The sequence below is a fragment of the Jaculus jaculus genome, chromosome X (genome assembly GCF_020740685.1).
Source record: "Jaculus jaculus isolate mJacJac1 chromosome X, mJacJac1.mat.Y.cur, whole genome shotgun sequence".
Taxonomy (NCBI): domain Eukaryota; kingdom Metazoa; phylum Chordata; class Mammalia; order Rodentia; family Dipodidae; genus Jaculus; species Jaculus jaculus.
Genome location: NC_059125.1, coordinates 32,532,758 through 32,545,016, shown reverse-complemented (window position 1 = coordinate 32,545,016; position 12,259 = coordinate 32,532,758). Strand labels below are relative to the sequence as shown.

The window sequence follows — 12,259 nt, the reverse complement described above, 5'->3', positions numbered from 1 at the left end:
CCCAGTATATGGTCTATTTTAGAGAATGTTCCATGGGCTGCTGAGAATGTGTAGTCTGTGGATTTGGGATGGAAGGTTCCGTAGATGTCCGTTAGGTCTAAGTGATCTATGGTTTTGTTGAGGTCGCTTACTTCCCTGTTGAGTTTTTGTTTGGATGATCTGTCTTACTGAAAATGGTGTATTGAAATCCTCAACTATGTTGGTGTTGGTGGTTATTTCTGTTTTATTGTCAAGTAGTTTTTTTTTTCTTTTTTAATGAACTGTGGTGCCCCTGTGTTTGGTGCATACAGATTTATGATTTTAATATCCTCTTGATGGATCATCCCCTTGATAAGTAGGAAGTGGCCTTATTTGTCTTTTTTGATTATTTTGGTTTGAAGTCTATTTTATCCAATATTAATATAGCTATGCCTGCTTGTTTCTTATTCTCGTTTGCTTAGAACATTGTTTTCCACCCTTTCACCTTGAGGAGGTGTCTGTCTTTAGTGGTGAGGTCGGTTTCTTAAAGACAACAGATTGAGGGGTCTAATTTTTTTGATCTATCCTGTTAGCTTGTGTCTCTTGATGGTGAATTAAGGTCATTAATATTTAGGGTAATGACTATGAGATTTGATTTGATCCCTGCCATATTGAGATGGTAGATGTGGTTTGGTGTTTTCTTGGACTTTGAAGTTTTTTGTGCCTACTCTAAGTTTGGTTATTGTGATCTGCTTCTTGTAGGCACTTGTGTTTGATTATTTGCTTCTTCTCTGTGGATAATTTCCTGAAATACTCTATGTAGGTTTGGTTTTGTGTTCATATAATTATAAAGCTGAGTTTTGTCATGAAAAGTTTTTCTTTCACCATCTATTATGAGGGATACTTTTGCTGGGTAGAGTAGTTTGGATTGGAAGCCATAGGTTCTTAGACTTTTCAGTGTTTTATTCCAGGCCCTTCTAGCTTTCAGGGTTTCCATTGAAAAGTCTGGAGTAATTCTAATGGGCTTACCTTTAAAAGTGGTGTGCTGTTTTTCCTTGGCTGCTTTTAGGATTTTCTCTTTGGTGTCAATGTTTAAAGTCTTAATGACAATATGTGTTGGAGAGTTTCTTCTTTGGTCCAGTCTGTTTGGAGTTCTGTTAGCTTCTTGTATCTTGATGGGCCTTTCTTTTAAGAGACTGGGCAAGTTTTCTTCAGTTATTTTGTTAAATAAGTTCTCCATGCCTTTGGTCTGAATTTCTTCTCCTTCTGGTATTCCAAAGATCCTGATATTAGGACATTTAGGCGTATCCCGCAATTCCTTCATGTTCTGTTCACAGGAACTTTTGAACTTACTGAAACTTTTGAACTCTCGAACTGTTTTTTCCATCTTGTCTTCCAGATCAGTTTGTATCCTACACATGGCTGACTCTGTTCTTGAGAGCGTCTACAGCATTTTGGACTTGTTCAATTTAGGTTTGCATTTTCCACTACTTTTCTATGTATAATTTCTATCCCTCTGTCAAGCTGCCTTTTCACATCATTTTCTGATTTTCTTGATGCATCTTGTATTTCATCCTTGCATTTCTTTATGTCTTCATTTAGCATGGCCAGCTGATTTTTGAGGTCTTTTTTTCTATGCTCCCTCATATCTCTTAACTGTCTTTGAACTCCTTCCATTTTCTTATCTATTAGGTCTATTCTAGTGATGGAAGCATCCACACGATTATCAGTCCTTTGTTGCTTTTCTGCAAGTTCTACCAGTAGCTTGGTCTGGGTTGCATTGCTCATAGCTTCATTTTGGTGTTCTGATCCTATTGACTCTTCTATGTTTTAATTAGAGATGTTCATTGTAGGACTGGGTGATCTAACTGGATTTTCTTTCATTTGATTTTTCATGTTATTCCTTTTGCGCTGTGGTCTGCCCATCACAGTGTATGGGCACATAGGTGGGTGGATTAGCCTGGGCTCAAGCACAGTGGGAAGCTGAAGCATCCTGAGGCTGTTACCAAGCAGCCTGGGCTTTGGCTCTCATTTGCCAAAGCCACCTGAGCTCCTGCCTGGCAGGGATGCCAAAGTTGCCTGAGCTCTCACACGGTAATGCGCCAAAGCTGCCTGTGCTCATGCTAGCAGGGATACTGAGGCACCAAGCACCAAAACAGCCCAAACTGGAGTGGTGGAACGCTGGAACCTGGAAGCAGTCTGAGCTCACACACAACAAGGCAATGGCAGTCAGCTGGCAGGGCAGACAGGAATGGGATGGTACCTGAGCTAGCACAAGTGACAGACAGATACAGTCTGAGCTCACAGGGGATTTGTAATGGGCCTGGGCTCATGTGTGAATGTGCTGCAGCTGGAGCAGTAAGTGACCACATGTGCCAAGCAGGCTAAGCTTGCACAAGCAGGGATCAGTGTGGTGGTGCTGTTTGGTGGGCGAATTGACCAAAGGAGCCTGAGCTCCTATGGGCCAGCAGGCATAGCCTGGCCAAGGTCACTCATGGGAAGGGGTAGCAGGGCAGTCACCCCTGTGTAGTGAGGCAATTGGAATTATGTTGTCCTGGGACCCTTTTCCTACAGTAGGTGCAGGAGTTTCCTGAAGCTGGGACTGTAGGTATGGCGGCTGCTTGGGTGGAGTGGTGGGCTACCCGCACGCAAGGGAATCTGCAACTCCCTGTTTTTTTCCCCTCTGTACCCTCCAACTGGAAATCTATTGGAGATTGTTCTCCCCTAAAAACCCAGTTTACCCTTAATGTCTTGCCTTTCTTTCCTGGGCATGTATGGCACAGTTGGGCAGTTGCCATCTTGGCCAGAAGTCCAGAAGCATTTTTTTTCTTGTCACATTGTTGCTATGAATACTTATTTTGGAGGCAGTGGTGCATGTAGTAGTTGAAAGCACAGTTTTGGGCGCTGAAAGACCTAGGACTGAGTTTAACTGTGCTCCTACTTGGGTGATCCTGAGTAACCAATCTATGCTTTCTATGTCTTAGTTTTCTCTTCCCTCCTACGAAGTTGATGATAAGTAGTTTACAGATTTATATAAGGATTAAAATTAGTAATTTATACGAGATGCCTAACGCAGTACCTAACACATAATAAGTCCTCAGTAAATGATAATTATTATGGTCTAAGAATGATGGTTTACATTTACCAAGGAAAATAATTAATGCTTGTTAGCTTTCTCAAATGTTCACCCATTAATTACTCTTTCCACTATCTTACCACTACATAGGAAAAGAATGTTCGTATAAGACAGGATGAAGCATAAGATTCAGTCACCTCCTTTTCCTTCATAAAACTTATATGCATGTAAGACTGTCTATGAAACGCTGACTCTACCATATGTTAGTATAGCTGACTTCTAAATAAATTCCTCATGATTACTGTCTTTTTATTCTTATCTTAATGTTAACTGATTAAAATATTTTTAAGCATGAGTTTTTCAATCAATATAGATATCTTCAGTCAATAAAATTTCAGGCTAATCTTATTGACAAAATCAAGAGCTACCTCAACATACTAAACTGAAATATATATTGTTTATGTACTGTCTAATCTCTTACCCAAGTCTGCTCCAGCTTTTTCTGTCATTCACAAGATGGACAAGGCTATCATCAGCAACAGGAAACTTGTTAAGTTCTAGGCTGTTTCTTAGCATTAGAACATTTCTTGGTCCCATTATTACATAATCCGCTTTCTCATATCATACTCTTTACTGCCAACATACAATAATTAAAAAATAAGGAAACGTTTTCTTTTTAGAATATTTTAAATCTCAGATTTTTTTATTTAAAAATTAAATGTAGTAGTAATCATTTGTCCAAGTGCTTCAAATTGCTAAGCACCTTCTTTTCTTATGAAGATGAAAGAAGATATCAGTTTGACTAGTCACTGAAGAAATCTTGGAACTTTTACAGAAAATTATAGTGAAAAAAGGTTGCTTTATTGCAACAAGAGAGTATTTTGATTGCAAATTTTTCCATAAGTGCAGTAATTTTCAACTTGAGAAGAATTTAATAGTAGCTGAGCTTTCAAAATGCAACACAGAATCTGTCATTTTCTTCTACAATTAAAATAAGTGCTTCTGAAAAATTTGGGATAAGAATGACCCAAATTACAGCCTCCCTCCCCCACTTTTCCATCCAAAAGAAGGGAGAATAGAGATTGAACAGTTTGAACAGAACATCTGTGGGCAAAATGAAAGACAAATGGTCTTTTCACACAAATGCCTGTAAAAGGGATCTTTTATAGCCAAACCGAATGCTATTGCATGTATCACCATGGTTCAGAAGAGGATCAACAATACATTCATAATGGCCTTTTATTTTAACATTCTATTTTCATGGATAGAATTATGATTTCAACATATCTATTCATAATTCACCATATATTTATTCGAAAAAATAACGTTTGACAAAGTCTTAATGTATTTTCACCAGATATACCTTGAATTTAATCTATTAAATGCACTAAGTCTATGTCAGTTCACATAATGTGAAAGGAGATTAGATTAAAAAGGAGGAATGTTTTTCTTATGTGTCCAAAAGGAATGTCCTTTTTAAGAATAGAAATTCTAACAAGGTACTGTACATAGATTACTGGAGAAAAGATAACTGGTTTGTCTTCTACCCACTACCCAACAACCTTTTTAGATCAAAATAATCAGCTACTCAAGATTATATCATGTATTCTTTAATAATAGTTTTGTTCATTATTCATTCATGAGTATTTACCAGTTATTTTCTCAATATTAGGTCCTGCTCTAAGCAAAGGATAAAGCAGTGTATAAAACAGTACAGAATTGCCCTACTTACAGAAGTTCAGATATTTTGGATAATGTTAAGTGCTAAGGATAAAAATAAAGTAGGGTAAGAGAACAAGGAGTTTTGATAGTACCTGGGCTAATAATTTTATATAAAGAATTCTGAGAAGAAAGTATTTAAAGGTAACCATTTGAATTTTAACTTAATGAGGTAAGAAAGTAAACCATGATAGTATCTTGGCAAAGACCATTCAGATAGAGGAAACAGCAAGAGTAAAGGCTATGATAGAGAACTGCATTTTGACATGATCTATAATCAGTCAGTATGACAGGAATGAATTTAACAAGGATTAGAAAAATACACAAAGGTAATATCTGCATGATATTGGACCTTCAAGATTAGTGAAAGCATTTGGATATATATTCACAGTGGTATAATAATCTATTGGAGAGTTTAACGTGTAGGAATTATATGATTTAAAGCATTAGCATAGGCTCATTCTGGGTCATGTGTGAGAAAAATATAGGGTAAAATAGAAGTGGGGATAATAGTGAGTATGTATTCCAGTAATTGATGCAAAAGAGGATAGTGGTTTAGACAACAGTACTAATAACAGATAGTAAGGGGCAAATCCATTTGAAGATGCTTCTAATATAAATTGCTCATGATATAGCCATGGGAGATGGTGGAGAATACTAGAACTTCAAATTGAATACAATGAGGGAGAGAGAGGGAGAAGAGAGGGAGAGAGAGAATATGATTTTTTTTTATTTATTTGCAAGCAGAGATAGACACAGAGAAAATGGGCACGCCAGGGCCTCCGGCCGCTGCAAACGAACTCCAGATGCGTGCGCCCCCTTGTGCATCTGGCTAACGTGGGTCCTGGGGAATCGAGCCTTGAACTGGGGTCCTTAGGATTCACAGGCAAGTGCTTAACCGCTAAGCCATCTCTCCACCTCAAGAGAGAGAATATGAATTAGGAAAATGGAAGACAGCAGAATGAAATTACTTAAAAATGAAAGGGTAAAAATATGAGTGTGACTTGACAAATGCTGACATATGCATACGAGCTTAAGAGAGACTAATATAGAAGAGCATTTGGGCTGGACAGATGGCTTAGCAGTTAAGAAGCTTGTCTGTAAAACCAAAGGACCCAGGTTCAGTTCCCACATACCCACATACACTAAGATGCACAAGGTGGTGCATGTGTCTGGAGTTTGTTTGCAGTGGGTAGAGGTCCTGGTTCATTCTCTCTTCCTCTCTCTCTCTTCCTCTCTCCCTCCTTCTCTCTCTCTGTCTCTCCCTCCCTCCCACCTTCTCTCTCTCTCTCTCTCTCTCTCTCTCTCTCTCTCTCTCTCTCTCTTTCTCTCTCTCTCTCTCGTGAGTAAGTAATTTTAAAAAATAAAAAAAGAAGAGCATCTGAAGAGAGAATTTCTGAGATTATCCATAGTGAAACAACAGCTTTAATGCAACCCAATGAATGCTTAATAAGATTGAGATAATCTTGGCACACAGAATTGTAGAATATTAACAATGAAGAGAAGTATATATTAAAAGCTACTGAGAGATTAAGGATATATGACAGAGTAGATATATGTTTAGAGCACCAGGAGATATAAAAGAAGTAAATTAAAATGTCCAAATTATTAAAAGAAGTCATGCTTGTTATATATACCTGTAATGAGAGCACTCAGGAGGCAGAAGCAGGGAGATTTGAATTTTAGAGACAGTCTAGACTACATAGTGAGATCCTGTATAAAAAAATAAAAGTATTAATTTCAAAGACTAATTATCTTCAGTTCAGAATTCTATACTATTCTCAGCCAATCTGTCATTCGAACACAAGGATTGTTTATACTTCTAAACATAAAAAAAAATCCATAGTTCACCACTCACAGACTGCTACACATGAAATTCTAAAGGATTTACTTGAGCATAAACCAGAAAAAAAAGGATGATCAGCAGTAAATAAATAAGAGAGAGAAATAAATGTATTAAGGATTTTCATTCTTCTACAAAATAAAGTTATCAACATACATTCAAAAATCCCAGGTTTGGTTGGGCATGGTGGGCACATACCTTTAATCTTAGCATTTGGGAGGCTGAAGTTAGGAGTGAGTTCAAGTTAAGCCTGAAACTTCATAGTGAATTCCAGATCAACTTGAGCATTATGTTGTTTTTTTTTTTTTTAGCCCATGAACAGCTATGTTATTATAAACCTGTATCTGTCCTTAATGCCTTACTTTTATTAAAGTTTATTTAATATTCTAGGGAAAATGCAAAATAAAATTTCTGTCAATAAAAATGAATAAATCTTTTAGTTCTACTAGGAAAACCTACAGTATCACAAATTTGAACCCCAAAAATACCTCTTATTATGCTTGCTTACAACATGAGGATACTTTCACCATCAGATGTTTATCTGTGAGAATGAACATCATCTAATATAAGGGTTTAAATAATCTTATAATGAGGCTGTTTTAAGGGTTCATAAGATCTCCTACATATTTCATAATTTACTAAACTCATAGGCACAACATAGCTTACTCATACTAAGATTTGTTGGACAGGACATGCACTTGACCCAGCACTCAGGAGGCTGAGGTAGGAGGATTGTTATGAGTTTGAGGCCATCTTGAGACTACATAGTGAATACTAGGTCAGCCTAGGCTAGAGTGAGACCACCATCTTGAATAATAAAACTAAAATAAAAGATTTTTATAGTGACTTATTAAGGATATATAACTCAGTAAGGAGAAATTAATGTGCAGGCTTTCTGAGCACTCTCGCTCCCTCGCTCTCTCTCTCGCTCTCTCTCTCTCTCTCTCTGTCTCTCTCTCTCTCTCATATGACAGGTCACATAGAGCACATTCTTCCACAGCACCAAAAATGTATGTTTCTGCCCCCAAGGTCCATTAAATATCAACATCTAAGACTTTATATTGACCACATGGGTATCTTTTGCCTAGCAACAATCAAATTCCAAGTTAGGAGAAGGGAAATAAGTATTCAGTGTCTCAGCTTCTTATCAAGATAGGAAAATATTTGCCACCAAAGTTCCCAACAGCCAGCCAAAGCCAAACCTTCAAGTAGACCATCTTTAAGAAAGCAGTCTCAGGTTTCTGTAGAGACCTAACTGCATAGTTTTCATATTTGTTCTCATCTTGTAAAGCATGTGATTCAATTAACTTTTTTCATTTTTGAAAATGTAATGTCACTTGGAAAACTAAGAAAATCTTGTAAAAAGAAGTTCTTTGTAATATTTACATATTTATAAGATACATCTAGGGCTGGAGAGATGGCTTAGCGGTTAAGCGCTTGCCTGTGAAGCCTAAGGACCCCGGTTCGAGGCTCGGTTCCCCAGGTCCCACGTTAGCCAGATGCACAAGGGGGCGCACGCGTCTGGAGTTCGTTTGCAGAGGCTGGAAGCCCTGGCGCGCCCATTCTCTCTCTCTCCCTCTAGCTGTCTTTCTCTCTGTGTCTGTCGCTCTCAAATAAATAAATAAAAAATTAAAAAAAAAGATACATCTAAGCTTTGCTTTGCTGAATGTTGATAAAATTGAATTGAATACCAAAATGTTCTAGGTTTCAACAGTATGTATACCAGTTATAGTCTACAGTAGTGATCTTTATGAAAATACTATATATTTATAGAAAAAGATGAAATAATTTTGATAAAAAGAAAATCTATAGAGCATAAACTTTAATTTGTATATTCATTCATATTTATATTCTGTCTCAATAAAAATATTTTAAAATAACAGAAGAATTTGTCACCAAAAGTGCACATTAATAGTATGCATGCAATCTCTGACCACTTTTGATTATCTATTCATAATCATATTACTCCAGTGAATGATATATCTTAGCATACTGTCTGATTGAAGCCAGTGATTTGTATCCATTAATGGAAAGTTAAATCAGTCCATGTGGCTCTGAGTTTTCCTCCAGATATACTAAGTTATTCAGGTACTTAGTATTGAGCAAAAAGATACCAAGTCTACCTTGGATAGTTATTTAACTAGGCAGATATGGTATAAGGAGCATAATCCACAGGAACCATTGTAATGATGTCTCATGTAAACCAACTGGAAGAAAATAGAGGCATAGCTTGATGGTATAGTCAATGAATTATATGCCTTAGAGACTACTTTTTAGTTGCTGTAATGTTGGTATTAGACTATACAAAATATACATAGTACAACTAATATCTATAGTTTGTTTAAAATATCAAATATATGGTCATGGTGGAGGGTCACTGAGGAATGAGTAGGTAAATATCTTCATAAATCAGAGATGAGGAGACAAGTTTCTAATATTGTCCCCAGTAATAGTGATAGAAGTGGGCATGAGAAGAAATTACTGTCCAAGTGCTGAGTAAGGAATTAATAAGTAAGTAACATTTGCCTGAAAACTTCCTAGGGTTTTCCTGAGAATTGAATGAGATATTGTATGAGGAAGCATAAACTTCTAAAAAGGTAAAATTTGTGCATCCTCATGGATAAGGGCCCTTCGTTTAACTAAAGCTTCATACATTGAAATCTGCCAGCAAAATGAAAGTAATAAACGTATCTTCTTCCGCTTCATTGGAGATTAGAAAGTTAAGTGACAAGATATATTGATGGCAGGGAGAAATGGACCAGTTTAGAGACATCATTTAGCTTTTGAGTTCTGTGTAGCTAGGTGGTCCTCTGGATCACACCCTATGTGTCAGATAATATTCTTCCCTATCTTTACTTTCAGACATTTCAGCAGTCTTCTCTGCAGCACAAATCAAAAAAGAAAAACAAAGGTAAGAAAAGAAAATGGAACCTTTACCCGCATCATTTGCACTTGATAATCACCAACACATTTCACTCATCCTCTCATTTCCTGAGGTCAGGTGGTTTCAGTTCAGTTATCACACAAATATACCTTTTATAAAACATGACATCAAGTCTTAAGCCTGGGATTGCATGTTTCCAATTAAGTTTTCCTTATGTGGTGGAAAAGATATTAAAAGCCAGGTTTGGTGGAGCACACCTTTAATCCCAGCACTCATGAGACAGAGGCCAGCCTGAGAATAAATAGTGAATTTCGAGTCAGCCTGAGTAGATTGAGACCCTGCATTGAAAAAATTAAATAAATAAATAAAATATTTTTTAAAAAGGAAAAGAAAGGATATTAAAGATCTCCATGTTTCCTAGTCTAATAAAATGGAGAAATAATAAATTTCAGATTAATAGTTGGATTAATCTTTCAACTCCATATCTTTGCCAAAATTTCAAGAGTATTGTTGCTCACTATTACCTTTAGGGCCTATAGCAAGCAAAAGCAAAAGACGAATTTCTTGCAAGGATCTTGGCCGTGGCGACTGCGAAGGCTGGCTGTGGAAAAAGAAAGATGCAAAGAGCTATTTTTCACAGAAATGGAAAAAATACTGGTTTGTCCTAAAGGATGCATCCCTATATTGGTATATTAATGAAGAGGTAAGACAATGCATGTGTATTCTCATCCATTCTCTAACATTAGCCAAAAATATCTGAATTTTGAGACTTACATTTTCAAATCATAAAACCAAATTAGAAGATTTCTGCCACTTTTCGTTCCATTCTCTGAAAATAATTGTACTTGGGAATTCTGTAAGTATATTTACGATATTTGTCTCTTGTTTTCTAATGTGGCAAAATATTTAAAGCATAGTTAAATATAGTTAAGTTCTCTATATCTAAAAATATCAAGGTAATTGAAGTAGTATTTTTACCAAAAGGATTACTCATGGAAAAATCATACATATTTTAAAATGACTATTTCATTCAAAATTTTACACATATGTTTTTTTTTTATTTTCTTTGGGTGGTAAGAGCATTTTAATACCTTAAGTAAATTAATATCATCTCAGTTCACTTCAATTTTCTTAAGCAAACATGAGCTAAGCTAGTGAACAAATTTTAGAATACTGCAAATATTTATCATATTCTACCCACATGTGGACAGAGGAGTATTTAATGCATTTTAATTATGCTTTTATATTTTTCTAATTTTTTGCTTCTGAATGTGGTATGCATGTATATATCCATGTTTGTATATCTGTGGGTGCATGTGTGATGTAGAGGCCAGAAGTCAACATTAACTATTTCTTGTACTGTTTTCCACCTTATTCATTGAGACAGAATCTCTCCCTGACTCTAGAGCTCACCAATTTGACCAGACTAGCTATTTAGTGAGCTATAGGTAAATTCTGTCTCCTCTTCCCCAGTGCTGGGATGGCATTCCATATAGGTGCTGCAGATGCAAGTTCAGGTTCTCCTGCTTGCCCTTCAGGTAGTTTATCCATTGAGCCATCTACCCTCTCTTTAGATTAAAACCTCCCCTCCTGGGAATTTTAATATAACACATTTATATCAAGATTAATTATATCACAACTTATCTACTTTGGTATACTTTGTTCATTAACATTCCCTTAACTCTTTGTTTTGACTTGATTGTTCTGGCTATCTATCAATTCAATTTATTAATTTAAAAAAATAATTTCTGCTCTTACCAAAACTATACAATGGTATGGTTATGGAATGATATTTTATGCAAATACTATTATAAGACATTCATTAATTTGCATTTGTAAATTGATTCATGAAACTTAACATTATTATATAAAGCTTACTCTACAAGCAGGTTATTATATCATATACTTAAAAGAATAGATGCTGGAAACACAGTACCTCAGTAACTATTTTAATAATTTCATCTATAAAATGAGAGCAATAATGTGTAACTCACTAGCTGTCATATGCATGAAAAGAATCAATAAATGTAAAGCCAATGTATATGCCTAATATATACTAAATTCTGAAGCTATATATCAGTAATGGTTTTCTTTTTTTAGAAGTATATAAGTTTTCTTTTTTTTATTAAGAACATATTTTATATGGATACATCATGTGTTGGTACCATATTTTCCCTCCTCCCTGCCTCCATTCTGCTGAGGATCCTCCTCAGTTGGGTTGTTGGTATTCCACATAGGGTTGTAGGTTATGCACTGTGGAAGCAGCAATCAGTTATGGAAGGAAAGCAGGGCCTCTGGGCATGATATCCCAACCAGTAACCCTTATAATCTTTTCACCCCCTCTTCTGCAAAATTCCCTGAGCCATGGCGGGTTTGTTTTAAATATACTTAAGTGATAAGCTCTTAGGAGCCTCTGCTTTGGTAGGTGTTGACTCTCCTCACTTCTGTCTCCTTCACCCTGGTGCTGGTAATCAGGCTCACCATGGAAGCAGCACTCTTCCTTGTCTCCCTGCTTCCTCTGTGGTTTTGCCTGGGCCTTGACTGATATGGGAGGGGTGGTTTATCTCTTCGGTCTCACTATCTTCTAAGAATGAAAAATAGATTCTCTAACAAAGAGTAAAGTCAGCATAGTTACATTAGATAAGCGTTATTATTATTATTTTGGTTTTTGGAGCTAGGGTCTCACTCTAGCTCAGGCTGACCTGGAATTCACTATGTAGTCTCAGGGTGGCCTTAAACTCAAGACAATCTTCTACTTCTGCTTCCCAAGTGCTGGTAT

General features: G+C 36.4%; 1 protein-coding gene across 5 annotated transcripts in view; it reads left to right on the top strand.

Annotated features, from left to right (window-relative positions):
* Cnksr2 (connector enhancer of kinase suppressor of Ras 2) overlaps nt 1-12,259 on the top strand; it is a 304,624-nt gene that overhangs the window by 217,047 nt on the left and 75,318 nt on the right. For all 5 annotated transcript variants that reach the window (XM_004670647.3, XM_004670646.3, XM_045140782.1 and 2 more), the window contains 2 exons: nt 9,459-9,507; nt 10,011-10,183. In XM_004670647.3, the coding sequence (XP_004670704.1) occupies nt 9,459-9,507; nt 10,011-10,183 (222 nt within the window). The remainder of the gene's footprint in view (nt 1-9,458; nt 9,508-10,010; nt 10,184-12,259) is intronic.